The following is a 27,885-nucleotide window of genomic DNA, read 5'->3' as shown; positions in this document are numbered from 1 at the left end:
GGCGGCCGTGGCGGTGGCGGCGGCGGCGGCGGCGTCAGCGGCGGCCCGGGCGGTGGGAGCCGAGGCGCCGGAGCAAGATGGCGGCGCGAGTGCTGCGCGCTGGCGGAGCGGCCTTAGCCAGCGGCTTTCTGCGGCGGGCCAGCCCCGGCAGCCTCCTGCCCGGGCTCCGGTGAGCAGCGCCGCCCATTCCGGGAGCGGCCGGGGAGGGGCCGCTGCAGGGCGGAGGGCGCGGGGTCCCCGGCGCGGGTGCCCGCCCTGACCGCGTTTCCCACGGGGCCGGGCCGCCCGGGTTGCGGGGCGGCGGGACTGGAGCCGCGGTCGGCGCGGCGGGGCGAGCTGGAGCCTCGGCGGGTCCGAGCGCCTGTCCGGTCGGCCGGGCTCAAGGTCATGGCGAGAACGACGCTCGGCGCCGAAGCCACGTCCGCGCGCCGAGCCGGCCCGGCCTGCGGGACCTTGACCCGCCGCGACCCGGAGCGGTGGCCGAGCGGCGGGCGCGTGGCTGAGGCCGCAGGCCTTGAACTTGGCCCGCGAGGCTGCGGCCGGACCGGCCGAGAACGCTGCTCGCCCGCGCGAAGCCTCAGCGTCAGCATCCGCACATGGCAGTAGAGACACCCTCAGGTCCTGGGTTGTTGGGAGGAAGAAAATAAAATAACGCATCGTCCCGGGTGAGCCCTCCGTGGAGGTCAGGGGAGTGGTAGTGAAGAGGTGTATTTAAAAGTAGGTAGCTGAGCAAAAAGTATGGACAGTGATCAGCACTGAGTCCGCATAGAGTTCATGTAAACTTTTTTTTTTCTAACCTTATTGGATTAAATGTTCCGTTTTCTGAATCCATCCCTGACATTGCCATTCCCCTTTTTCCCAAATCGAAAAAGCAAAGCCCACACTAAGTTGCGCGTCAGTTTGCTGAATCGGTGTCTGTTAGGTACTTTGAACGTTTATGTTTTTGTTTGTTAATTAAACAATGAGCCCGGAGAAAATACAATTGACACTTAAAAATGAAGGAGGGAAGGAACTACCTGTTAAATGTTAATGCGGGCCAGCTTGATTCTGATATGGTTTATTTAAGGTAATCCTGTAACAATCTTAAGAAGTAATAGGATCTGCATTTTAGAGAGAAGGCACCTCGGAGAACTTGAGACACATTGCTGGAAAAGGCATTTGAACCCAAGTTGGGCAGGCTTCAGGCCTAGTACCCTTCCTGGGACTCATGCTCAAGTCATGTTTCACAATTTGATATTGTTTCCAAGTTGATCACCAAGTCAGCCTCCTTTTATCTTGATTTTGTTATTTAGTATCTCCTGTTGCTTTTTTTCACACAAGTGATAAAAGCCCATGAAATTGATATTTTATTCTTGACAAAAAAAGACAGCTGACATGACAGTGTTCACCTAAAGTGCCCAAGATCACTTGAAGCTTGTAAACGAGAACTGCACTTGGTGTGCCTGGTACCCCCACTTCCTGGTGGGACCAGTGCTCTTGACACTGGAGTCTTTCTTTATCCAGGGTCCCCAGTACCTTCTGACTCTTTCCTGGGCTCTAGTCTGCCTTAACTGTAGGTGTTCTTTAGGACTCAGTCTTGTTCAGTTCCATCCAGCTCTTTGCAACGCCGTGGACTGTAGCACACCATGCACCCCTCCTTCAGTGTCTCCTGGGGTTTGCTCAGATTCATGTCCATTGAGTTGGTGATGCTGTATAACCATCTCATCCTTTGCTGCCCTTTCTCTTTTTGCCTTTAGTCTTTCCCAGCATCAGGACTTTTTCTTTCATTGGAAAGGACTCAGCCTAGACCCAGTGAACTCAATGATTCTCTGAAATACTGAATGGATACAATGTCACTGAGGCTCTGTTGACTTGAGCATAATAGCGCAGGTCGCTTTCCCCAGGAAGCCATAGTGAAAACCCTCGTAGACTTAGAGAATGAGGTAGGTGCCATGGGGGAAACTTAGGGAACCTCCCACCCAAGGTCATGGAAGGCCTGTTTGAGAAGGTGACATTAGGCTGAGACCTGAAGGATCACGGGCCATGAAGGTCCCAAGTGGAAATAGTCAGGTATGCTGGGAAACCCCAGAAAAATCTAGAAACAGAAGTGAAGACAGAGAACAGGTGGCCAGGAGCAGTGTTGAATAATTCCAGGTCTTACAAGCCATTTTGAAAGCTTGGATTTTATCCTGAAAGCCATGGAAAACACTTAAAGGTGTACACTCGAGTGTGACTTCATCTGATCTATGTTTTTAGAAGATCAGTCTGACTTTGAAAAGGGGACCACATCAGGATGGTCAACTGGGCAGATCTTGGTGCCATTCACCGAGAGTCAGCTGTTCCAAAGGTGAGCGTGCCCACTGCATGCCAGAGAGACATCAGTGAATAAGGCACACAGGTACTTGCCATCTGGGAGACTGCTGGTCATTCAGAGAAGGAGGAACAGGTACAGGGAGGGGAGGGGGTGGATCCAGGGCAGTTCTGAACCTGGTGAAGCTAGAGATGGCTGTGAGCTATTCAGACAGAAAGGCCCAGTAGGCAATTGGCCTTCTGGAGCTGTATGACTCCTCCACGAGATGTCTGAACCGCATTTGAGAGTTGTGAGCGTGTAGGAATCCAAAACGTTAATAGATCCATGGGTTTCAGTGTACTCTATTTGATTGACATTTTTCATAATAAAGTGCTTTTTTAAACTATGGGAATGGGTGCGATTGCTTGAGGAGTGTGGATAGAAAAGAGCTGAGAAACAGACCCTGGGACATCTGGCCATTTACAGGCCGGACACAGGAAGGAGAGGCAGTGAGGGAGCCAGAAGGGGCAGCTGTGAGGTCATTGTTATGGGTCAGTGCCCGGGCAGGAGGTATTTCAAAGAGAGAGTGGGTCAGCTGTGCCAGATGCTGGTAAAAGGTTAAGATGACAGAAGAAAACCACTTACCAGCAGGGGTGTTGTGGTTGACCTTGCAAGAGTGGTTGCAGGGGAAGGCAGAAGTGTTCCTGGGAGGCCTATTTGCCGCGCACATCTTAGCTCTGCCCAGTGCCAGGCACCCCCCTCAGCTGCTTACTGAACTTTCCCCCAGGCCCTAGAAATGACCATGTACGGAAGCTTAACTCATCTTCCTCCTGCTAAGCCTGCCTGCTCCTCCTGGGCTTGCTCTCCCTACTAAGGGAACATCTTCCACTGAGTGCCCCAGGCTAGGAACCAGAAGACCTTCCCCAGGCCCTTCCCCCCTGCTCCTGCCCATCTGGTCAGGTGCTAGACCTGTTCATTCAGCCTCCAGCGTGTCTTGACTCTGCCTGTGCAGGAACACCCCCCTAGCTCAGCTCTGGGCAGCTCTTGGCTAGGTTCCTGTGAAGAGTGTGGACTTGAAGCCATTGGTGAGGGGGCAACTGGAGAACTCTGAGCAGGACCGTCTCTTGCTAGAAAGGTCTCTATGGCGTGAAGCTTGACCAGGTCTTCATCCCTCTTCCCTTCCACCCCACCTCCACCAAGAAAAGCTGTAGACATTTTAGGAACCATTGGGGATATTTTAATATGAAGTAGGTATTAGATGTTATAGGATTACTGTTTTCCTTAAATGTAATATTATTAGAGATTCAGTTTGTCCTTGATCTCAGGAGCTGTGTGCCTAAGTATTGAAGGATGGAGTAGCATAATGTCTTCAGTCTGGTTTCGTATGGTTTGGTAAAAATAAACAAAACAAAATACATATAAAGACTCAGGATAAAATAGTCATCATTTTTCCATCTAGATGCAGAGCATAGAGGTCTTTTTTGTACTGTTCTTTCATTTCTGTGTTTGAAGTTTTTCAAAATGAAATGTTGGGGACAGCTCTCTCTAGCAGCCATGGTGAAAACAGATTCACTGGGATTCCGGGAGTGTTGGGTGGTGGGCAGGGGAGTCCGACAGCTCCTGCTTTAAGGCAGGACTCTTCTCTGGATCCAGTCCTTCGGCCTCCCCTCTGCCCCTCACCCCTGCCATAGTCACACACTCCTGGCTTTGCGGGCAGGTAGAGTTCTGCTTCTGAGAATGTCCTTCCTCCCACCAGCAGCAACCTGACAGACTGCCCCCCCCATCTTTCAAGTCCGAAGCTCAACAAGTGTCTCCCCGGAGAGTTGGCCCATGTCTCCGTGAGGCCGGCCTCCGTGTCCTCTGCCCCACCCCCGCCACACCCACCACCTCCATGTCCAGTAGGGGCTCCTTCCTACTGCTTTGCGCTGTGAGTACTTCTGCCCGCGTGCTTCCACGGCACAGCGAGCTCTGTGAAGTCAGGGCCGGGTTTATTCCCCAGTCTGGCACGTGCAGTGCACGGTCAGTAGATATATCTGGTGATGAGGCGACCAAAGCCCTTTGCACTACTACTGTCTCATCCCAGGGTCTCCACGTTAAATATATTTCCCTTCTGTAATTTGCTCCAACTGAACCCCAAACCATCTTCCATACCTAATCAGGACCCGAGTCTCCTCTTCACTTCAGGAGTTTTTCCTTTTGTTTGGTTGGGTTTTTAAAAAAAAATTTTGCCATGCCATGCAGCTTGTGGGATCTTAGTTCCTGAAAAGGGATTGAACCCAGGCCCTTAGCAGTGAACAGAATCCAAACCACCGGCCCGCCAGGGAATTCCTAGGAGTATCTTTTGAATATTCTTTCCCCTTCATCCCTCCTGTCATCGTCTGAACCCAGGATCATCCCTTGGTCTGTCCAGCGAGTATCGAATGCCTTGGCTGTGCCTGGTACTGCGGGGCTGCGTACCCAGCCAGGAGCCATGCCCCGTGCCTTTCTTACTACTGTCCACCTGGCTCACCACTGCCAGGCTGCTTTTTACACCTAGATCTTTTCTGAAACTTGCTGGCATTGCCCCACGTATAGGATAGAGTGCAGCCCTCTCCACCCCCTACTTTGCCCTCCGATTGTCCCCCCCGTGTCCTCCCACGCCGTGTTCTCTTGCTTTCCTGAACACTTTGCTGTTCCAGAAATAAGCCACGTAGCTTCACGACTCCATACCCCTGGACACGTTGTTCCTGTGACTGGAATTATCGCTGGCTTCGTGCACCTGTCTTGCCTGTCCTCCAAGACGGAGCAGGAGTCTCTGCCCTGAAGTTCCTCCGGCTCCTTGCCGGCCAAGGCCAAGACAGTTCACTCCCTCGAGTTCCCACAGTGCCTGCGAGTCCACAGTGTCCATGACCGCTCTGGCTGTTCACTGATAGGTTTTTCCCCTGAGACTGGGCAGACTCAGCATCTGGTCATCTTTGTATCCACTGAACCAGGCACTCAATGCTTGTTCTGTTTAAAATCTAGTGTTTGGGGGAATTTCCTGGCAATCCAGTGGCTAGGACTCTGATCTCGCACTGCCAAGGGCCCAGGTTCCAATCTCTGGTCCGGGGTCAAAAAAATCCCACAAGTCCTGTGACTTAGCCAAAAGAAGTAATAATGGTGAATTAATAAAAGAAGCGTGTTTTGTTGAATATGCTGCCCCGTAGGTGGCACCCCGTGAGGTACCACCTGACGTGCATATGATGATGTAAAAACAGCCGATCCCTGTGTTTGTTGCTCTCAGTAAAGACCCAGCCCAACCCAGGCCTTAGAATCCTGGTGGCTGCTGGCATGGCTACTTCAGCCCACTGCCATGGTTCAGTGAGGTGGACTGGGTACACGGGGCAGCTTCAGTCACCTGCCACTCGAAAGATTTCAGAGGTCAAGAGTCACTTGGCGCTGATGCTGAGTCACACTGCCTTTCATTCGTCAAGACAATTGCTACCCAACTTTGACAAGTAAACAGCACGTGGGTTCTTATGTGTGTCCCGTGATGTTGACTGTTTCTTACGTTAATCTTAGTTTACAAAGTGTTGTCATAACCCTTACTTCATCTTACCCATCCTAAAGTAAACCCCTTTGGTGTTAAAAATCTGGAACAAATGCTTACTTGGGGAGATCCGTGTGGGTGAGGTGTCCCTTATCAGTGAAAATAGTTTGAACTTTATAGTTAGATCTGGGTTCATATTTTTTATCTTGCCGCTTCTTAGCTCAGGTTGGCCTTCTGGGGTCCAGTCCTTAAAATGCAATAGTAACCTACCTTGCTAGATTGTTCTGGGAATTAAATGAGAAGACATAGACAAATTGTCCAGAGCTTGACAGGAAGTATGTGGTTATTAACTTGTAATCCCCTTAAATTCTAAAGAGGAAGGGAAGAATTACTTCAGAATTTTTTTCCCTCCAGATTTAGCCTGTCAATAATTCTTTGTTATGCTCTTATTTCATAAAGCATTAAATACACTAAGAGTTAAATAGCTATATGTTTGCGCATGTCATATGCTTGTCTATGTACTTCTGGAAGGATTCATTAAGAACTGTGCGTAGTGCTTACCTTGGTGAGTTACTTCTTAATGAAGTTCCTTAGTACTGATATTTTTAGAAACTTCCATTGTATCTCTTTCCTAGTTGTTCATAATTGTTATTCCTAAAGTCTTAAAATTCATTTAACCAAAACATGTTTTGAAACACAATTTCTGTTAAGTAAATTTGAAATCTAAAAACTCTAGGAACTATACAAAGTCCTGCTCACAAATCTTAAAACTTTCTGCTTTGCATATCACTAATTTTATATGCTTGCCATTTTGCCTCATGATATTATTTAACCCAGTATCCGAAAATGTGATGTGTTTAAAATACTTTAAACACGGGACTTCTCTGGTAGAATAGTGGTTAGGACTTGGCGCTATCACTGCAGAGGACCTGGCCTCAGTCCCTGGTTGGGGAACTAAGATCCCACAAGCCATGGGATGGGACCAAAAAAAAGGAAAATACTTGAAACAAATTGACAAAATGTTTTTATTTTTATTGAAATGAATTTTACCATGATTCATTTGGAGAACTGCCATCTTCAGAATTATATAATTAAAGAGTGAATTGAAAGCAGAGATAAATACTGTATGATTTTGATTTTTGCTGAAGGGCTAATACTTAAGGGCTTCCCTGATAGCTCAGTTGGTTGAGAATCCGAAGTGCTGGAGACCCGGGTTCAATTCCTAGGTCGGGAAGATCTGCTGGAGAAGGGATAGGCTACCCACTCCAGTATTCTTGGGCTTCCGTTGTGGGTCAGCTGGTAAAGAATCCACCCGCAATGTGGGAGACCTCAGTTCGATCCCTGGGTTGGAAAGATCCTCTGGAGAAGGGAAGGGCTACCCACTGCACTGTTCTGGCCTGGAGAATTCCACGGGCTGGAGCCCATGGGGTTGCAAGGAGTCACACGACTGAGCGACTTTCAAAGATCTAATAGTTTTTATATATAACTTTTTTTTTTAGTTTTTTAAAGTCGTTTTAAAAATAATTTTTAAATCTCTCACCATTAATCAGGTGCTGTCCTACATGTTTTAAGTGTGTTTACTCGGGGTTAAACGTGTACTTAAAAATAAACGAGAGAGCTACTTCCCTGGCTCAGTGGTTGAGACTTCCCCTCCCAGCGCAGGGGGCGCGTGTTCAATTCCTGGTGAGGGAACTAAGATCCTACATGCATTATTTTACTTAAAATACTTGCCCTTTTAACTCCAGTGTTCTTGCCTGGAGAATCCGAGGGACAGGGGATCCTGATGGGCTGCCGTCTATGGGGTCGCACAGAGTTGGACACAACTGAAGTGACTTAGCAGCAGCAGCAGCCCTTTTAACTTAAAAATTGTTACTGAAGTATAGCATACATTTTAGAAAGTACACAAATTCTAGATTTATAGCTTGATGAATTTTTCCAATATAAATACAACCGTGTAAGCAGCACCCACATCAAGATACAGGACATTACAAGCCCTCAAAGCCGTTCTTGTGTCCCTTTCAGTGAGCTCCATCAAGGGTAACACTGCCCTGACTTCTAACACCTTAGGTTAATTTTGTCTGGTTTTGAACTTATGTGTCTGGCTCTTCCACTCAATGTTTGTGAGAATCATCTATGTGGTGTGTGAATTGTAATTCATTCATTCATTTTTTTTTTTTTTTGTCATGCCATGCAACATGTGGGGTCTTAGTTCCCTGACCAGGGATTGAACCTGCAGCCCCTGCATTTGAGGTACAACAGAGTCTTAACCACTGGACCACAAGGGAAGTCCCTACCAGGCTTTAATTTTTAAAATCTTTTCTCAGGTTATATATAGCTATCTAGCTTACCCATAAAGGAGTTTTTAAACATGCACTTTTAGGTATTTTAGCTAATGTTAAGTATAAAAATAATATATGTATATGGAAAATTCACAGAGTGCAGAAGGTTATACAGTGAAAAGGAAAACTCACTCCTCACACCCCAAGCCCAGTCACATAGCCCGGATGTCCTCACTGTTAGCATTTCACTTTGTGCGTGTATTTATGGCACTGTTCTGGGCCTGCTTTCTCCATGGAACTCATCTCAGATATCAACATGTCAGTGCGTGTAGGTCTACTCCCTCTTTTTAATGACTGCATTCTGTCCTGATTTTGGATCTGCCTTGTTTTATCTGCCCAGTCCCTGTTAATGGAGTCCAGATTGCCGTTACCAGGAACAAACTGGAAGGCAGTAAGGAATGCTCTCCTGCATTCAACTGTGTGCGCTTGTCTAAATATAGCTGCCCTTCGGACATAACTACAAGTGCAGCCCTTAGGTCAAAAGGCCTACGCAGTTTGCATTTTGCTGTGGATAAATGCCACACTGCCCTCTAGGGAAGTCACACAAATTTGTGATCCCACTAGCAAGCATATGGGAGTTAAACACTCAGCTAAAATTGCACTGGTCAAGTGTTGCTTGTTAGTTCAGTCAGATTTATCATCGCTCTGACAGTGTGTACAGTAGAAGTTGAGTTATAAGATGAGAATTAGCAGGTCATTTATATGTTAATGAGGTTTATATTCTTAGGTTTTTGTGAGTTAAAAATCTTGACTCTAGGGATAAAATAATTTTTTAAGGAAGGAATTCACATCACTTTCTCCGTATATTCCTTTTTACATTTTTTATTGTGGTAAAGTGCATAAAACATTTGCCATTTTTAAGAGTACAGTTCAGGGGCATGAAGTATATTCACATTGTTGTATAATCATCCCCACTGTGTACCTGCAGAACCTTGTCATCTTCCTCAGCCATCAATAATATCTCCCCATTCTCTTCTCTGCTCCTGGAACGTGCTGGTGTACTTTCTTTATCTGTGAATTTGACTCTTCTCGGTTTCCGTGTATGTTTCTCCTGTGGTGAAATTTTTCCTCGGAGAAGGGAAGAACGCAGCAGGACTCACGGAGATGCACGTGAGGACTCTCTGAAGGTTGCCGAAGCTCCTTCTCTCACACTTCGCTCCTGCGTTCAGAGTGCACACTGTTGGCTTGGAAAGTGGACACATGACATCTCAAGTTCTAGAACAGTGCTTCGAATGTGTGCCCAAGGAATGTTTGCTGAACGGATTGATGAGTTTATGAAAAAAGTGGGCCACGCGCTACCACCCAGAGACCCTGACATCTTTGTACCTCTGATTAAACTCAAATTTTTGCGTTTGTGATCCCATAGGAAATTGACATCTTCCGATAACAGACCTCGAGAGGACAGCTGGTTAAAATCCTTGTTTGTCCGGAAAGTTGACCCAAGGAAAGATGCTCACTCTAACCTCCTAGCCAAAAAGGAAACCAGCAGTCTGTACAAATTACAGTGTGAGTCCTAGGTTTGCTATCTTCATAGTTAACGTTTTTCCCTTGGTTCATAAGTTTATCGTTGAATTTTCTTTTGTTTCAGTTCACAATGTTAAACCGGAATGCCTAGAAGCATACAACAAAATTTGGTGTGTATACCAAACTATCCTTTACTTGGGGAAAAGTAATGATTTTAATATTTGTTGGTTGCGCTAACCCTTGATAGCAGAACGAGATCTTTCATGCCTCTTCTTAAAGCCGAACATTGAGAGGCTCTTAAGTTGAGCTCTGTGTGGGGTTACCAGGGGCATTCTGATTTTAAGCACTTATTCACCGAAGTCTGCGTAGACTGTCAGACTTTGGAATGTTACCAGCCTTTCAGGTTGGAAGGAGCCTTGCCAGTCTGTCCAGTCCAGCTACTCATCCAGTGCTTGAGTCCTTTCTGGAGCCCTTCCTGACGCTGTTCTTAAATACATTCATATGCTCCATCTCTGGACAGCTCTGAACATTAAGAGTTAGATTGCACGTCCCTGGGACTGCCCCTATTTCCAGTATTACGCCTAAGTACCCCTGCAATGTAAGAGCCCTGTATGATTTCAATAGAGCTGCCGTTTCTTTTGAAGTCTTCCATCTGCCTGGGTTCAAATCCATTCAGCAGATTCTTAGAGTGATGTGAAATCCATATACTCTTACAGAATTTGTAAACTTTAAGACCAAAGAGAATTAAGTGCACCAGTTCTTAAGTTAATAGAAATAGCAGTTCAATGATCAGTTGTCCGCAAACATGATTTAAAAGCACTTTTTAAAAACCGTGCATATCTACTGCTTTCGTGAGAAAGCAAATGATTTTGTTACCAGAATCAGCCTAACTTTCAGAAGCAAAAAAAACTTTTGTTGTTTTATTTTTGGAGGTGGGTCGCAAAAGGTAACATTAGCGTAGTTTCTTGCTCACCTCGGCACTGTTCTCTTTATTAAAAAATGACCTAAAACAAACCAGGTAGTTTTTTCTCTAAACCTCTCTTCATAAGATGAAAATTTTCTTTATGCTTCTATTTCCCTGGATTATCTTCCCTGTCCTATTTTTTTATCAGTTCATCTCCTGTCTGTCTCAGATTCCTGGCCATCTACTCATGTTTCTATTTGAAAGTCTTGTTCTCACTTCAAACTCAAAATGTAGAATCGCTCTGCTCCTCCCGCTTCCTCATGTGTGACACTTGCCGTGGTTTTATTTGACTCTTGCCTTAGCTTTCTGTGGCCAGTCCGTCACTAAGGGCTGGGCATCTTCATTTGACGTGCATTTTGCTTCTCTTTGCTTGTTTCCCTCTCCAGGCCGGTTGAGGCCCATTTCCAAGTAGCCCTTCTGACTGCCTTCCTGGGCTTGAAGCTGCACCAGTACCTCAAACCCCACCCCCACCCCCAACCCACTGCAATCCATTACCCAAAAGTTTGTCAAGTTGGTCTGCTTGAGTTCTATTTTCTCCTTCATCCTGTTTGTTTTCCTTTTCTCTGGAACTTTCAGCAGCAACCTATTTCCAGTACATAAAGACTTAACACCTGCCTGGTTTTTAGGGGCTGCAGTAATGAGGTTCTGCCCAACCCGTCCAGTTCTGGGTACTAGGGTGACTGACCTACCTAATAGCCCCGATTCACCTCGGTCATCTGTGCAGGCTTCCATCAGCCACACTTGCTCCAGCACTGGGTTCTTTACTTTCTGCTCATGTCATGTGGCAAAAAGAAAACCCACTTCCATTTCCCTAACACAATCCATCTTTCCCAATTTCCGTCAACCCCATGTTACTTCTGAACATTCATGTGTCATACATCAAATAGATTTAATGTCTGATCTTAATTTTAAAAGTAAATGCTACCCTTCAAAAAATAATACGTGGTTTGCTCACTGTACTTGGTCAGAAAGACATTTGAGTTTTCAGTTAGACAGACATAAGACCATTCAGAGCTTTTCTCCATTAACTAGTCATATCCACCCTGTCTTAGGGCCCCAACATTGGGTGATGATCACTAGCTTAATATCACCTGATGTCAGCAAGTAATCTGAACAGGTTCCATTTCTGACCCTTGATATCTTTTTGCACCCGTTGTTGGATCTGTATTGTACTTTTTCGTCATAATTTTTCTACTCAAGAAAGCGTGCAGGTTTTAGCTTTCCTCTTGGTGTGATTCAGTTATGCCTTTTCCCTTTGTCTTTCCCTGTCCATTAGAATCTGTACTGTGGGAGGGTTTCTGTGGAACGAGGCCCTGCCTTGACCACGTGTGATGGACAGCAACAACCCGGGCGCTGTGTCCAGTGTGGGATTCTGCGATACCTTTCACATCCCCTTAGCTGGTTGAATTGGGCAGAAACCAATTTATACTTCGTGTTGTGTCTTTCATTTGGATTCTCCTGCACCATGGATGCCCTTTGGGATCAGTGGGGTGGAGGTTGCTTCCAGACTTTGTTGTGTTTCAACTTCGTCTTCTTCCTTAAAGGCCACCCTCTCTGACCCTGCTTCCTCTGCCTCTCGGGCCGCTTCTATCATCTCCCCCATCCTCAACGTTCCTTTCTTCTCTTTCTCTCTTCTCACACATTCTTTTCCCATTACTCTCATCCGTCCTATCTTTGGAACCACCAGAACTTAGCTTTTATACATATCACCATTCCTAAGTGCTTTTTTCCCCCTGAAATGGTGAATAATAAAATCATAGTTGTGGAATTTGGGGACCTTTGACTCTTCTTTATCATTTTTATCAATATACTTGAGTTACTTAACCACTGTTCTAGATAGCTGGGTTATCAGTCACCTAAGCATTTGATAACTGGGCCATTAGAGTTTTAAAACAGAATTCAGCTAAAAGGCTAATTCTGTAGTTTGTTTCATCATAAACGTATTCTGAGGTCAGTTGTCAGAAGACAAGAGTAGGTGACCTTTTCCTATTATTGATCATGTGTTATCACCTGATGTAATTTTGTTGCTTGTTTAATTAGTGTTGCTCTTTCTTCTCTTTAAGTCAAGAGGTGTTGCCAAGGATTCATGAAGATAAACATTACCCTTGTACTTTGGTGGGGACTTGGAACACGTGGTATGGCGAACAGGATCAAGCTGGTAGGAAGCAGAAGTCTTTGGAATAAACACTTGTTCCTTAAGCCTTTACTGTCATCACTTAAATGATTTTCAACTTAGTGCTTGTTTTTATAATCAAAGCTTTCCGAATCTTGATCTAGTGTTAGGGTTGAAGTAGGTTCTCAGTAAATCACTGCAAAAACTCCTTTTTGACCATTTTTCACATTTGAATCTGTTATTGAAACTTTACGGTATAACTCAGGCCAACACACATTACAGTTTTATCTTGTGTTAACACTAAGCATATCTGGAATATTTTCAAGGTCAGAGTATCATAAAGGTCTAAATGTATGTTATCTTTTAAAATATGTTTCAGTTCACCTATGGAGGTATGAAGGAGGCTATCCAGCCCTCACAGAAGTGATGAATAAACTCAGAGAAAATCAGGTAATGATTTTGACAAATGTTTGCTTATTCGAACTATTGATATAGTAGATGTTAGTACAGAATTAAATGACTTTTCTAATATCAGTTTTTGTAAGCAAACTATTAGTTTTCAGTAGTAAAGATTTAATTATTTGGTTTCTTGAGGTTGTATTTGAACAGTCATCAGTAATACTATTAAAATAACAATTCTTATTGGAAAAGTCACTTGTACTTTGAGACTGATAAGCTGGTACTTTGCAGCCAGTAAGTCAGCCTAGTCACCACAGTCAGCCTGAGTTACCTAACACATACCTGCTTTAGGAACTGCCAACCACACACTCTTCACCTTGGGCTGACTGCTGTCCTCCCCTCCCTTCACTAACAGAAAAGTGTTCCTGGAAAAATTCTACCAGCTTAACATTATTAGAGAAGAAAATGTTTTGTGTAGCTTCCCTGTCCCTGTATAAATGGCTTTTGGATTATCTGATATTTTGAGGTGTCCATGTCATCTGTCTTACAGTACCGTCAAACACTGTCAGGAGGACCTAAAAGCATAGGAAATTAAATTCGTTTCCATTGTCATTTAAATAATCAAGATGACAGTGAAGTTTATTATCTAAACCTGGACACTTTTGAAAGCGAAAGAGAATGCTAACAGCCATTATGCGGACTCAACAAGATGTGAGCTGGGACTGTCTCAGGCCAAGGGACCCTGTTTATATAGTATTCTACTAGAGGGGGAATGTACATGTTACTCAAGTGGGTTTATATTGTTTGTAAATATTAGCAAGTCTCATGAGCACCTTTTTCACTCAAAGGAATTTTCGGAATTCCGTAAGGCAAGAAGCAACATGCTTCTCTCGAGAAAGAATCAGCTGCTGTTGGAGTTCAGTTTCTGGAACGAACCCATCCCACGGTCAGGACCGAACATATATGAACTCAGATCCTACCAGCTCCGAGTAAGTCCTGGAATAGGAGTTCACCACGTCCCCTCGTTCTTCTGTGCAGCAGGACGCACACCCCTGGTGTCGAGAGCAGTCGCTGGGCATATGTTCTGTGATGTGTGCTTGGCTCATTTTCTCCCCGTCCAGTTCTTCTCCTCATTTCCTTTTTTTGGTTTGTTTTTGTCTTTTTTTTTTTTTTTTGCTGTGCAGCATGTGGGATCTTAGTTCCCTGACCAGGGATCGAACCCCTGCCCCTCTTCATTGGAAGCAGGTTCCACTGGACCACCAGGGAAGTCCCTTGTTAATCTTCTTTCTTTCTCATTCTTTCTCTTCTTTTAAGGATATTTGTGTTTTATAGCCTTAGACATAAGAGAAAAGACCTAAAATGCAGGCCCAGGTACATTATATACATCTGTTGTCATTGAACTAGAGCAACTAAGAAGCATGTGATTACTGAATACATTATACAGCACTGTAAGAGAAAAGGGGAATAATATTTCTACGACTTTCTAGATGTTTCCTTGCTAGGACACGACTGGAAAAAAAAGCCCAGATAACAGCATAGTTAAAGTGAAACATATCAGTAGATCTCAGTGGTCTAACATTCAGTATTATACTGGGGGGAGAAGAATCAAGGAATGTCTTTGTCAGGTTTACTTAAACTGAATTATTTTAAAATTTCACAGTAGGGACTTCCCTGGTTAGGACTCTGTGTTTCCACTACACAAGGCATGGGTTCAGTGCCTGGTGGGGGAAGCAAGATCCCACATGCTGCACAGCAAAAAAATTAATAAATAAAAAACTGAAGTTTCTCAATAAAGCCTGAGTAGGTACCAACAATTTAATCACGAATGGCCTAACTGTGATTTTCATAGCTATAACTGGATGACTTTAACTCTTAACCTTGTGTATATGTTGTCTCCTTAGATGAAGCCGTAGAATTATTTCTCCCACCATAGGATAGGTATGAACAGAGTGCATAATGTTGTTTTGTTGCATTTTTTTACTTGTTAGATCTCCCATTATTAAAAGTTAATTTCTTAGTTAGTCTTGTCATTTGGGATTTTTCATGCTGCTATTTCCGTATTTCTTCACAGGACTAACAAAATCCAAATCTCTTTTCAGCCAGGAACTATGATTGAATGGGGCAATTACTGGTGAGTCTATTACCAAATGATGAGTTTGTAAGTCTTAGAGTCTTTTACACCATAGTGTTAATTCTAGAAATAAAATCTGGGATTCATATCACAATTTGATATTAGACTGTTGTTTTGTTTGACATATTTATATTATGAGATTTTTCAAACAAGTACAAAACTAGAGAGAATAATACCACCAGTCCCCCCTTTCCTTCCCCCCATTGCTTAGCTTCAGTAATTATCAACACATGACTAGTCTTGCTGAAGTCTAAATGCCCCTACCCTGAGTATCTGAAAGTAAATCCCAAACAACATAACACTGCATCTCTGGGTATTTGAGTGAGCATATATCTCCCAAGAGATAAGGACTTTTTATAAAAACAAAACCCCAGTGGTACATGAGGTTATTTCCTATTCTTCTTGGATATTATCTTTTCTGAAATGTTGCTTTTGTCACATAAACAGAACACCACAATGATATAACTGCTTCCATTTCTTCTTCTTCATTTAATTAGCGAAATACCAGTTTTTCTAGCCTGTAGATCTGCAGGTTCAACAGAATCCCAGTCAAAATCTCAGCAGACTCTAAAAGTGCAGAGGACCCCAAACTAGCTAAAACAGTCTTGAAAAAGAGGAACAAAGCTGGGGGACTCACTGCTCAACTTCAAAACTGACTACAAAGCTAGAGTAATCAAGACAGTATGGTACTGACATACAGACAGGCATTTAGATCAGTGGAATAGAACTGAAGGACAAGAAACAAATTTTCACGTATGTGAACAATTAGTTTTTGACAAATATACAAAGGCAATTCAATGGGGACAGATAGACTTTTCATCAAAGGGTTCTGAGACGTTGGATATCCTTGCAAAAAGATGAATTTAGATCCCTGTCTCATATTATATATAAAAATTAACTGAAAATGAATTGTAGACCTAGATGTAAGAGCTAAAATATAACATTTTCAGAAGGAAACATAAGGGAAAATCTTTGTAACACTTGTGTGTAATTCAAAGGATACAGTTTTAAAAATTAAAAGAGAGGTCACAGACTGAGAGAAAATTCTGCAAATCACATATCTGATAAAAGACTTATATCCCAAATATATAAGGAAATCATACAACTCAATAATGAGAAGATGACCCAATTAAAAAATGGGGAATAGACTTGTAAAAACAGTTCTCCCAAGATAGACAAATAGCCAAAAAGGAGATGAAAAGATGGTCAGCATCACTGATCATAAGAGAAACTCAATTCAAAACCACAAATATATGCCAACCATCTCATACCCTTTAGAAGGGCCATTATCAAAATAACAGAAAATATCAAGTGTTAGCAAAGATACAGAGAGGTTGGGACCCTTGCATAATGTAGATAGGAATATAAAATGGGGCATCCACTATGGAAAGTTTTTTCATACAGTGCTTCTTAAAAACATTAAAAATAGCATTATATCTGATGTAACAATGCTACTTCAAAAGAATTCAAAACAGCATCTCAGAGAGATATTTGCACAGCGCTGTTCATCACAGCATTCACAGAGGTAAGAGGTGGAAGGAAGGTAAATTTCCATCAACAGATGAATGGATACATATGTGGCATGTGCATATAGTGGAATTTTATACAGCCTTTAAAAAGAAGGAAATCTTGCCACATGCACGGTTAACCTTGAGAACATTGTGTTAAGCAAAGTAAGCCCATTATAAAATGACAAGTACTAATACAAAGTTTCTAAAGTGGTCAACACCAAAGAAACAGAAAACAGAATGGTGGCTGCCAGGGCCTGGGTGGGCGGAGGGGAGCTGGTGCTTAGTGGGTAGTTTCAGTTTTGCAAGATGAAAAGTTGGAGAGATGTGTTGCACAACAATGTGTGAATAGACTTGGCCCCACTGGCCTGTACAGTAGGAAACGGTTGAGGTCAATTTAATGTCAGGTGCTTTCTACCACAATAAAAAATAAAACTGGAAAATAAATTTGAAAAAAAAGTTAATAGGCAAAGCATTTAAATAGACATTTCCTCAAAGGAGCTCTATGAATGCCTGATAAACATGTGAAAAGCTGCTCAATGTCCTTAGTCATTGTGGAAATGCAAAGTAAACCACATTGAGATAGCGGTTCATACTTCCTAGGATGGCTGTAATTAAAAAAGGATAACAAGTTGTAAAATGGCACAGCCGCTTTGGAACAGGAGAGCTGTGACTTTTTATTTTCAGTTTATATATGTTCTCTTTACTTCAGTTTTGAAATTTTTTGCTTTGGGCTTAATAATTTCTGAGATCTTTTTACCTCCAAAAACAGTTCTGGGGCCTTTCTTTCTAATGAGTTTTTTCTTCTTAGATCATCAAGGCTAACTAATACAAGAGAGAATTCCCTTTCATTTGAAAACTAAGAAAAACATATTTGATTGTATGTGATTGTTGGGGGAGTGTGTAATTTCCTTGGTTTTGTCTTGCTGCAGCAGAGATTTGAAATGGTGGACCAGTGTTACAGCTTGGTTACAACTCAGTTTTATTTGGCAAGCAAAGGATAGTATACCCTCAAGGTGTGAGGGCGGGCCAAACCCAAAGGAGAGGCCTTCCTCGTTTGGCTTTCTCTTGGCTTCCTCCTCTTATCTGTTTTGTCTCCTCCCCGCTGAGCCTGTCCTTATGCAAACTGGGCTAGCCAAGAAGGGGGCGTGTTTGTTTCACCTGACGTTCTCATTCCCAGCTGTAGGTTTTCTTTTTGTGAGCTTTTCCTTTCTTTGTCTTTTAGCCACTGCTATTTTGGACTCCTTTTTCCTATTCCAGCTGCCTAACATTCCCCCCTCCAGAGATGGGAGACCCAATTCTTTGGGAATAGGGGTGTTGAGGTTTCTCTGGCTACTTCCTGCTGAGCTGGGATGGTGAGGGGCATTGGGTCTCCCCCTCTTGGTAATCTAAGCCTCAGAGTCCTTATAGCGGCATCCATCTAAGAGTGAGTGATATTTTCCATGGTCAGGTGTAGTTTTATATAAAACTAAAAAGACTATAAAGTCTTTGTTGAACTGACACTGCATGTTGTAGCTTGTTGACCTGGGCAGAGAGAAAACAGGTTAGACAGTTGATAATCCATGGAGAAATCATGTGCAGCATCAAGATGGTGATAACAGGGATTAATAGGGGCTTTAGCCAACCAAATCCCCCCTGGCCAGGAGAAGGCTCCCCCAAAGAGAGATTGTAGCCACCCTGAGAACTCTCCAGCTCGTTCTTTGAGATCCTGTAGGATATGAATATTTTTCTTGAGGACTGTGAAACTTTCTTCAGCTTAGCTGGAGGTATTTCCCAGAAAAAACACGCCTCATTCATGATGGCTCAAGTCCCTCCTTGTTCAGGGATCAGGCGATCTGTCTCCTGTCTATTTGGAGTACAATTCCTGACAAGCTGTGAAGGAGTCTTTTGGGACAGATTGGCCAGACCCCATAATTGAAAGGCAAGCAGAGGCTCCTATTGAGAGTTCGGGTCGTCACCCGGAGTCGCAATAGGAGTTATGAGAAGAAAGCTCTGTGTCGATGTGGAGCGTCCCCCACCGTCGCCTACAGAGTGGCCCTGGGCCGGGGGTCCCTGGGACCCGGAGAGGACTGAGCTCTAGGGCGCCTCCAGAACACCGTCCGGATTTTACCTTAATCTAGGGGCCGGCTTGAGTGGAGTGTTGCACGTAGAGCAGTCGAATGGCAAGAGTTCCCTCTTCCGGAGGTCATCAGAGAGAGGGAAAGGGGGTAGAGTCAAGGCCTGGGGGTACACAAAGCATCAATAAAGCCTTAGCCCAAGGCTTGTACCGCTCACGAAGGCACTGGGCGCCCCTGAGCTCGGAGGATGTTCATGCTCCCAGACTCTGGGAAAAGGGAAAACAATGAGAAGAAGGGAGAGTGAGAGAGAGTGAAATGAGTGCCTCGCCCCTTCCCGGCATCATAAGGTATAGTTTGGGCCAAGGCAAGAGAGAGGAAAGACAACCTTAACAGAAGTAGTTACCTTTATTCGGGCAAGGCGGGGTGACAGTCGGCCTAACGACCAGGCTGAGCGTGGAGAGGGATCAGGGAGGCTCCATATTTATAGGGAGGTTTGTGGAAGTGATAAGGGAAATGTTAATCAGGTGGGATGTTTTGGGTATTCTTTAGTTGAGATGGCATTTGTAGTTGGGCAGGGGGTGATAAGTCTTCTGTGCAGGTGTAGGGGGTGGAAGGTTTCTGGACAGGGGGTGATAAGTCCAAGATAGATGCAACCGGCCTGGAGCATCAGGGTGGGACCTAAAGTTCTGTTTTGTTTTCTCCGAAGTTAGATGATTCAGCAAGGGCCTTTGAAACTGTTGGTTTTTTTCCTAGGCCCAAAAGACTCCTTCAAGCTGTGTTGGCTCTTCAGAGCTATCCTGAGAAATCTTATCCCCAGAAACTTAATTTGGGGGGTGTTCATTAGAATGGCACTCATTTGTAGTCCTGAACAGGTATCTGCCCACCCCAAAGGAGAGGTCCCAGTCTGTCGTGGCTTCCTCCTTTTATACGTTTTGTCTCTTTCCCCCTGAGCCTGCCCTATGCAAATTGGGCTAGAGAGGAGGGCTGTGTGTTTGACCTGACATTCTCACTCCAGTCTTCGGATTTCCTTTTGTTTCATTTGCATGGGCTTTTCCTTTCTTTGTCCTTCAACCACCATCATTTTGGATTCCTTTTTCCTGTTCTAACTACCTAACACTTTGATTATAGACATCATTTTATTAAGGAATTGGTGAGTGATCCCCCAAAGTGTAGTAATTCAGTTGCCCACAGGATAGAATCACTCATTTCTATTTTTCCATGTTAGTAATTGAGACGTATCCAATGTGGAATCCACAGAGAAGTACTGAGTTTATTCTTCAGCTATTTTAAAAAGATTATTTACAAAGCCCAGTTCAGCATGCAATTTATATTTTGGCACATAGGTAACTATTTAAGATGGTGATCTCCTCTTCAGTACATGCTTCTGATTATTTCCAGGCCAAGGCAAGTATGTTTTCTTTGCCTACCGAGAAAATGGATGAGAAAAATTCCGAATGAAGTGAACAATCCTAAACATTTATCACTATTGATGAATATGGAGGGTTTTCCCCTCTTTGGGTTAAAATGCACACTATAGTGATTTGCCTAATTTTAATAATTTACTAATCAGGTTTGTAATTTTGGGTGATGATTATGATTATATAACCCTAAATGTAAGGTTAAAGAAGTTAGCATCAGGGACTTCCTGGTCGTCCATGATTAAAAGACTCTGAGCTTCCAAGGCACAGGGTACAGGTTCGATCCCTGGTCGGGGAACTAAGAGCCAACATGCCACACAAAATAAAGATATCTCCATTTTTAAAAAAACAGTCAGGACTGCAACCACATATCACATGCTGTTTTTATTTTAATAGGAATTACTCTACACATTTTACAAAAATGACTAATATTGCTACAGAAAGGTAGATTGACATCTGTGTACATTAAAATAGCTTTCGAATGCATTCAATAATTTTAAAAGTATTCTTTGTTCTGAACAACTTGCGCTGAGAATGGAAGAGACACTTTTTTAACACGCCTGATGCGGTGTCTGAACGTTGTTTTTTTCTCATAGGGCTCGTGCCATTCGCTTCAGACAGGACGGTAATGAAGCAGTTGGAGGGTTCTTCTCCCAGATTGGGCAGCTCTATATGGTGCACCATCTTTGGGGTATGTTTTTTTCCTTTCATTTTTACGTTCCTGGGATTTCAGAATTCATTTCTAAATAAGTTGTCCTAGCCTGTAAATCATACCTCAAGTCAGGAACCTGGAACACTGCAGCTGACCAGATGCCCCAGATGGAAGGTGGGTGTTAGGCCCCCAGCACAAGAGGTCCACAGTGAAGAGTCCCCAGAAGTGCAGCTCATCGTGAGCTGGTGAGAGTGAGAGCTGGGCTGAGAGAGGTGCTGCGGCCTTTCACAAGGTGGTCCCAGCCTCCCTCTCTGAACATCCCCCAGCTCCCTTGGGGACAGTGCCACACTCTACGCAGAGAGGTGTCCTCAAAGAGGGCCCGCTGCCTCCCTCGGGTCTGGATCCGTTGTCCCCTGAGGCATCGTCTCTTGCCTTTGCCGTCCCCACCCACTTTGGTTTGATGCCTCCTTTGGTGCCTTTCTGGGCCTGACTCGGATGTTCCTCCTCATCCCCCAGGGATTGTCACTGTCCCTGAGCCCCCAGAGCCTGGTGCCACACGTGTGTTCATGGTTGTGGCTGTGTGTGTCCGTCTCCCTGGCTGAGCAGGAAGCAGGTCGCAGTGGCAGCTTGGCTTATTCTGGGCACATTTGTAAATAGTTGTGTGTCACTCAGTCATGTGTGACCCTGTGGACCCCGTGGACTGTAGCCCACCATGGAATTCTCTGGGCAAGAGATACTGGAGTGGGTAGCCGTTCCCTTCTCCAGGGGACCTTCCCGACCCAGGGATCCAACCCAGGTCTCCGGCATTGGAGGCGGATCCTTTACCATCTGAGCTACCAGGGAACACTTGTAAATGGTTATTAACGTTGAAAAGATGAGAAGCCTGACATTTCCAAACTCTAAACCGTATTAATTCACTGAGGTGTGGGTTTGCCCTTGCTGGTCCCGCCGAGTGCTGCAGGGGCGTGCGCCTGCTGGGGCAGCTGGAGGCTCAGGGACAGGGTGGTGTCTGGCAAGCAGACCTATTAAGTATAACTTAAGTAACCTTTACAGGCTCGAGGTAGGGATGAGGTCATTTTTATTGTGGTTTTTTAGTGTGTAATCTGTCCAGAGGATTTGAACTGAAAAGACAGACCCCCCCCTTCCTCAGCCTGGAGGGTCCTCTGAGAGCAGCCTCTGTGGTGAGTGAGCATGGGGACCGGAGGGTCCAGACCCCGTACTCTGGCACAGGCCAAGGTCAGACACGTGTCTACTCTCAGGCAGTGCCCATCTCCACCTTCCTTTGTGTCTCCAGCCAGTGTCCCAAATGTCCACTGCCCACTTCCTACCTCATAGGGAAAAGGTACTGAGATGTGCAGAGATGCATTCTCAGTTGGCTACAACTTACCCTCGCTTATCCATCTTTTTTAGAGAAAGAACCAACACTTACCAAGCACCTCCGTGTGTTGGTTATTTATGCACCATTCCCCTTGACCCTGATAGCCACACACCATAAATGAGATACCGTGACTCACATGTGGTAAAGAAGTCACCCCAGGCACAGCTGAGCAGGAGCTGGGCCAGCCTCGGACGTCAGCCTGTCTGGCTTCAAAGCAGGTCTTCCCGCAGCAGAGCCCCCCCTTCCTGTTACCCTCGCACATGATGCTGTCCTTCCGCCCCCTCCACCAGCAGCCCTCCTCCCGCGAGGCCTTGCTGCGGCCGCAGCTGCTCCACCACCCCACCTGTGGGCTCCTTCTCTCGGTATGTGACCAGTCTCAGCGCCTCCCATCTTTAAAAGCCTCCCCAAACCCAGAAGTCCATTAACAGATAAACAAAATGTGGTTTGTGCAAATTCACAGAAACTGAACGTAGAATGGAGGGTACCAGGGGTTGAGGGGAGAGGGGAAATGGGAAGAGATGGTTTATAATGGATAAAGTTTTAACTGGGGCTGATAAAAAAGTTTTGGAGCTGGATGATAATGGTAGTGGCACAATGTAATGAACTTATTGCCTCTGAATTATATGTTTAAAAACAGTTACAGTAGGGACTTCCCTGGTGGCCTAGTGGTTAAGACTCTGCACTTCCACTGCAGAGGGAACGGGTTTGACCCCTGGTCAGGGAACTAATATCCTACATGCCACATGGTGTGGCCAAAATTTTAGAAAAAGAAAATAGTAAATTTTGTTATGTATATTTTACCCCAAAAAATTGGTTTTAATTAAGAAAATTTTTTTAAAGAACACAGGCCTCTCCCACCTGTGTTCCCTGCAATGGGGGGGGGGGGGGGTCCCCTCCTGACCCCGGGAAGAAGACTGCTGCTTGTCCCAGGGATGTCAGCCATTTTCACCCAGGTCGTGAGAGGTAGAGGACTTCCTTTTCCTTCTATTCTTCAGTATCTTCAAAATTTTATGTAATCAGTTTACACTCCCTTACTAGTGGGGAACTCTTGGTCAAATTACTCAGCCTGCATGGTTAGGTCTTCTCACAGGGAGAAGGAAGCCCTAAACAGAGACTAGAACTGAGTGGGGAGCCCTCCCGGGTCAGTGGTTAGAAGGATCTTGCCGGGCTGGGAAGCAGAAACCAGAGCACTCAGTGAGGTATCTGAATTGCAACCCCAGGACCCTGACCCTTGGCCCATGCCCTTCCCTCCGCTGGAGGGCTTTTCTCTCTGGTGTGTGTCCTGCGTGTGGACAATGAAATGTCGGTTTCAACCTTGAAACCCCACTTGGTCACATTGTACCTTCCAGGGAGCTTTCCCTGGTCAGCTGTGTTCTCCCTGTGGAGTGTCCTTGTTCTCCACTGTCATGAACACAGTCTCTCACCCAGGTCATTGCAGGGCCTTACAAATACTGAGTAAAATTGAATCTCCTATTGCTTGTCTGTGGCCTGACAGTTTCTGGTTATGGATTTAACACATTGATGAGGAAGTTCACTTGGTTGGTAAAGGCGCATCTTGAATCCACTAGACTGTAAACCTTGAGAGCAGGTTGTTTTGCCTCTCCCACAGGGCCTGACAGTTCTACTCAGAATAACCCGCTCGCAGTTAGCCCAGCTGAGTACTAAGTTCATGGAATGCAGATGGGCCCTGACTTACGATGGTTCAGCTTAGAATTGTTCAACTTTACAACAGTGCCAAAGTGATCCATGTTCAGGAGAAACTTTGAAGTGTGAACTGTGCTCTTCTCCCAGGCTTTTGGTACGGTCTCTCGTGATGCTGGGCGGTGGCAGCGGTCAGCTGCACAGTCACAAGGGTGAACTGCCAGTACACTTAGAACTATTGTGGTTTTCACTTTCTGTGCAGTATTCCGTTACATGAGACACTAAACACTCGATATGAAATAGGCTTGGCATCAGATGATTTTGCCCAGCTGTAAGGTAACGAGTGTTCTGAGCACGTTAAAGGTAGGGAAGGACTTCCCTGTAGCTCAAACGGTAAAGAATCTGCCCGCAATGCAAGAGACCGGGGTTTGATCCCTGCGTTGGGAACATCCTCTGGTAAGGGGAATGGCAGCCACTCCAGTATTCTTGCCTGGAGAATCCCACGGACAGAGGAGCCTGGCGGGCTACAGTCTACGGGGTCACAAAGAGTCGGACGTGACTGAACGACTAACACACGCCACACACACAAGGGAAGGAAGACCCAGCTGGGATGTTCTAGTGGATTAGATGTGTTGAATGCATTTTCGATTTACAATATCTTCAGCTTATGATGGGTTTATTGGGACGTAACCCCATCATAAGTCGAGGAAGATATGTAGGCTGTTTGAGAAAACAAGATAAGCAGCTGAATCAACACTTACTGGACATCCAGTTGACCCTTGAACAGCACAGGTTTGAACTGCATGGATCTTTTTCAGTTGATACACACAGTACTGTGCAACCCACAGCTGGCTGAATCCGAGGGTGCAGAACCCTGGATACATAGGGCCAGCGGTGGGACTTGAGCACCTGCCGGTTTTGGTGTTGGTGGCAGGTCCTGGAGTCATTCCCCCCCTGTACTAGTGGAATGTAGGGCATTATGTCTGGTTAATTCTTCTGTGTGGCTATTTTTAAGCTTACAAGGATCTTCAGACCAGGGAAGATATACGGAATGCAGCATGGCATAAACATGGCTGGGAAGAACTAGTATATTATACAGGTAATATCTTGATAGGCATAAAGCCTTTCATTCTTCTCATTTCATTGTTTTAATGTTCTTTCACCCTGAAGCTCATGGTGTATTTGAAAAAAAAATGATAATGTGTTGCTGTCAGATGGTGAATTGTAAGGTTGAGGGAATAGAGAAATAGTCATATTTTTCTTTGATAGTTACATGACTTTTTCAATAGAGAATATTCATTCTTTCAAGTATGCATGTTGTCTAGTACAGTTTTCAGATCTTTGTGTGTTGTAAATTTTATATCATTACATTTTTTTGTACATTTCTGTATTCTCTGAAAATTTATCATACAAATTTTTTCCTAAGCTTTCTCATCAGAATTGTTTATTCCCTAAAGCATTACAATTTAATACAGCAATTAAAATAATTTTGGAAACTACTTTGATATTTAAACTTTCCATATGTACGTGTGTATGCCTGTGTACATACATGTAAGCCTATACATCTGTGTATACTCATATGTGTATATATAATACATACACTATGAAATCCTAGTTGCTTGATTTTTAGAACAGCCAGAGTGAATACCACCCAGTGACACCAGTGCAGGTAATAAGTACCACCCATGTTGCACGTCAGGCACTTAAGCCTGTATCCTGCCAGGAAGACTGAAGAGTAACTTGTTTTTGAAAATAACTGTTATCTTGTCTGTTAGTTCATATGTCATAAATCCTGTAACTGTATGTGGCTTTTCTGCTTATTCTTACACTTTCATCAGGTCCCAAAGACACGTTTCCTCAGCACTGACAGTGTTACAGGTACAGTGTATTGTTGCTGTATATAGGATACAGTCAGATTATTTGGTTCTACATACGTTTTAATTCAGTTCAAAGGACCTTTTAAGAAAGCACCATTTTTCTCACAATATAGACTTTCCTGATTTCCAACACATGAAATACATCTCGTGACAGAATGTTTTAATGACACGTTATCGGCTGTCAGCTGATCTGTCATTAGCTTATATATTTCTGCCCGAGACCAGTCCTGATTATTCCAGTACTCTGATTTCAGGCAGCATGTCTTCTGAATGAATATTCTCAGCAGCCTACTTGTTAGCATGTATTTGTTGCCATCTGTTTAGAAAACAGTGAGCCCCAGTGATTACGGCCCTTGTTTTCAGTCCCACTTATTCAGGAAATGGAATCCAGAATCATGATCCCACAGAAGACCTCGCCCCTCCAGTGAAGCGACGGAATGGAGACGTGCCTACAGAAGTTTATGTGACAAGTGCTTGTCATCAATCAACTTGAACTGTGTTACAAGTGAGAGAGAAACACTGAAGTGTAAACTGCTGTACATAGCTTGTAAGAGACCTCTTTTCTTTAAAATTTACATAATCACAAGACAGGAAACTATTACAGTTTGGCTGATTGTAACAGTGCGCTGTAGTCCTCTGAAACATCCCTATGTTTGTTGAATGTACCGTATAATATTAACACCAAGCCACCTCTCCCTACCCCCCAGGAAAAGAGCCCAGTTGAAAATTGGAGTCATCTCCGAGTAAGAATTTAACCATGGGAAAAAAAAAAAAGTTAGCCATTTCTTTATAAAGAGCAAATCTGTTTTATAATTACAGATTTTTTAGACAAATTTCTTGTATCAGGAAGAAATAAATTTCATCATGTTTCTGTAGCATTTTTTTCTGAGTTTCAGACTAGGAACAAATTATAAGTATACTCAATACCTGGAAATGTTTTACTTCACTCTCATTTTTAATGTCAGCATAGTAAACTGTGTCGTTACTGAGGGGGAAGTGGTTGATCAGTAATTCAGTCTCCACTTGGTGTATTGTGATGTCTTTATACGTGAGGAAAAGATGGCTTGAACCTGTGTATCATATGTGACTTTGAAATGAACACCTTGAATAGCACTAATTTTTATTTGTAATATTTTTCTACAACAAAACGAGTAGCACTAGGAAAAGAGGTTTTATTTTGTAAACAGTCATCTGTGACCTGCATTTTAGTAAGCTCACAGCAGATTCTTCCAAAATCATGAATGGGGGGAGGGGGGTGTGCATGTTGAGATTTAAATTGACATAAAACTGCATACTTTGTCTAGCTCTGATTTCATTTTTTAATAGTGCCAATTTTATGACTGTAATCATGTGAAAGTCCTGTTGAAATGAAAAATTATGTCTGACCCCCAGATCAAAGAATTTATGTTAAAGTGTGAATAAATCTCATATCAAATGTCAAGCTTTTACATGTGAATGGTTTTCTCCAAGAACATATCAAAGTTAATAAAAATCCTCTTAATTTTCACATATTACATGTATGCAGTCTTTTTTAATGAACTGATGCTGAGAGTGAGCCCATCACTCTTGAAAGATGGCTTGTCCCAGTTCAGTGGGCATGTGTGAGTCTACAGGGTAAAATAAGCTCATCAGCTGCTTCTTATGGCCACATGGTAGATATTACGGGGAGTGGGTGTCTGTATACCAGTGCATAATGGTCTGGTGTTAGGGAGTTGGGGCTCTGACGGAAGAACAGGCTCTGCTCCTTGATGGGGTACTTGCCCTCTTTGTTTGGGTCCTTAGCCTATGAAATCTGGAGGTGGAATTCAGTAGCATCTAAGGTCCCTTCGGCTCTGAATTTCTGTAACTGGCTCTTCTTGCTGCGCAGGAAGCAGTGGGGGAGAGTGGGTGTAGTGAACTCTGCCATAGCAAACCTGAAGTTCAGCAGCTACCCTACTGATTAGATGCTCAGAGCATGTTTGCAGGATGTGAATGAAAGAATCATTGATATGGAACTGCTTTCTAAACTACTTAATGAAAACTGGTAGAATGACTATTACTAGTAAAGGTAATGTAGCTATTCAGAACTGAAAGAAATGCTCTGGACAGAGGGGATTTTCACTTACAAAATTATGTGGACTTGTAAATGAAGCAAACCCTGTAGAAGTTAAGAATCTGCTGTCATTCA

The 27,885-nt window shown here is 44.1% G+C and overlaps 1 protein-coding gene across 2 annotated transcripts; it reads left to right on the top strand.

Moving 5' to 3' along the window:
* Positions 1 to 48: 48 nt before the first annotated feature.
* NIPSNAP2 (nipsnap homolog 2) lies at positions 49 to 27,156 on the top strand. Of its 2 annotated transcripts, XM_068967316.1 has the most exons (10): positions 49 to 169; positions 9,483 to 9,622; positions 9,705 to 9,750; positions 12,608 to 12,702; positions 13,037 to 13,107; positions 13,905 to 14,045; positions 15,156 to 15,187; positions 20,767 to 20,861; positions 24,857 to 24,940; positions 26,082 to 27,154. In XM_068967316.1, exons 1-10 carry the CDS (start codon positions 78 to 80, stop codon positions 26,144 to 26,146), a joined length of 861 nt encoding a protein of 286 aa, XP_068823417.1. In that variant the 5' UTR covers positions 49 to 77; the 3' UTR covers positions 26,147 to 27,154. The 2 variants fall into 2 exon arrangements, with proteins under 2 accessions (XP_068823417.1, XP_068823418.1); XM_068967317.1 differs by lacking the exons at positions 9,705 to 9,750; positions 13,037 to 13,107 and having other exon boundaries at positions 26,082 to 27,156.
* The last annotated feature ends 729 nt before the right edge of the window (positions 27,157 to 27,885 follow it).

The sequence above is a fragment of the Capricornis sumatraensis genome, chromosome 3 (assembly GCF_032405125.1).
Source record: "Capricornis sumatraensis isolate serow.1 chromosome 3, serow.2, whole genome shotgun sequence".
NCBI classification, from domain to species: domain Eukaryota; kingdom Metazoa; phylum Chordata; class Mammalia; order Artiodactyla; family Bovidae; genus Capricornis; species Capricornis sumatraensis.
The sequence above is the reverse complement of the archived record's forward strand: the minus strand, read 5'-3'. Positions and strand labels throughout refer to the sequence as shown.

Excerpts from the sequence above, each read along its gene's own strand:
- NIPSNAP2 (XM_068967316.1), top strand. The coding sequence starts at position 78 with ATGGCGGCGCGAGTGCTGCGCGCTGGCGGAGCGGCCTTAGCCAGCGGC. Across the intron at positions 14,046-15,155 it reads TCAGATCCTACCAGCTCCGA|CCAGGAACTATGATTGAATG; the intron begins GTAAGTCCTGGA and ends ATCTCTTTTCAG. Across the intron at positions 20,862-24,856 it reads TATGGTGCACCATCTTTGGG|CTTACAAGGATCTTCAGACC; the intron begins GTATGTTTTTTT and ends GCTATTTTTAAG.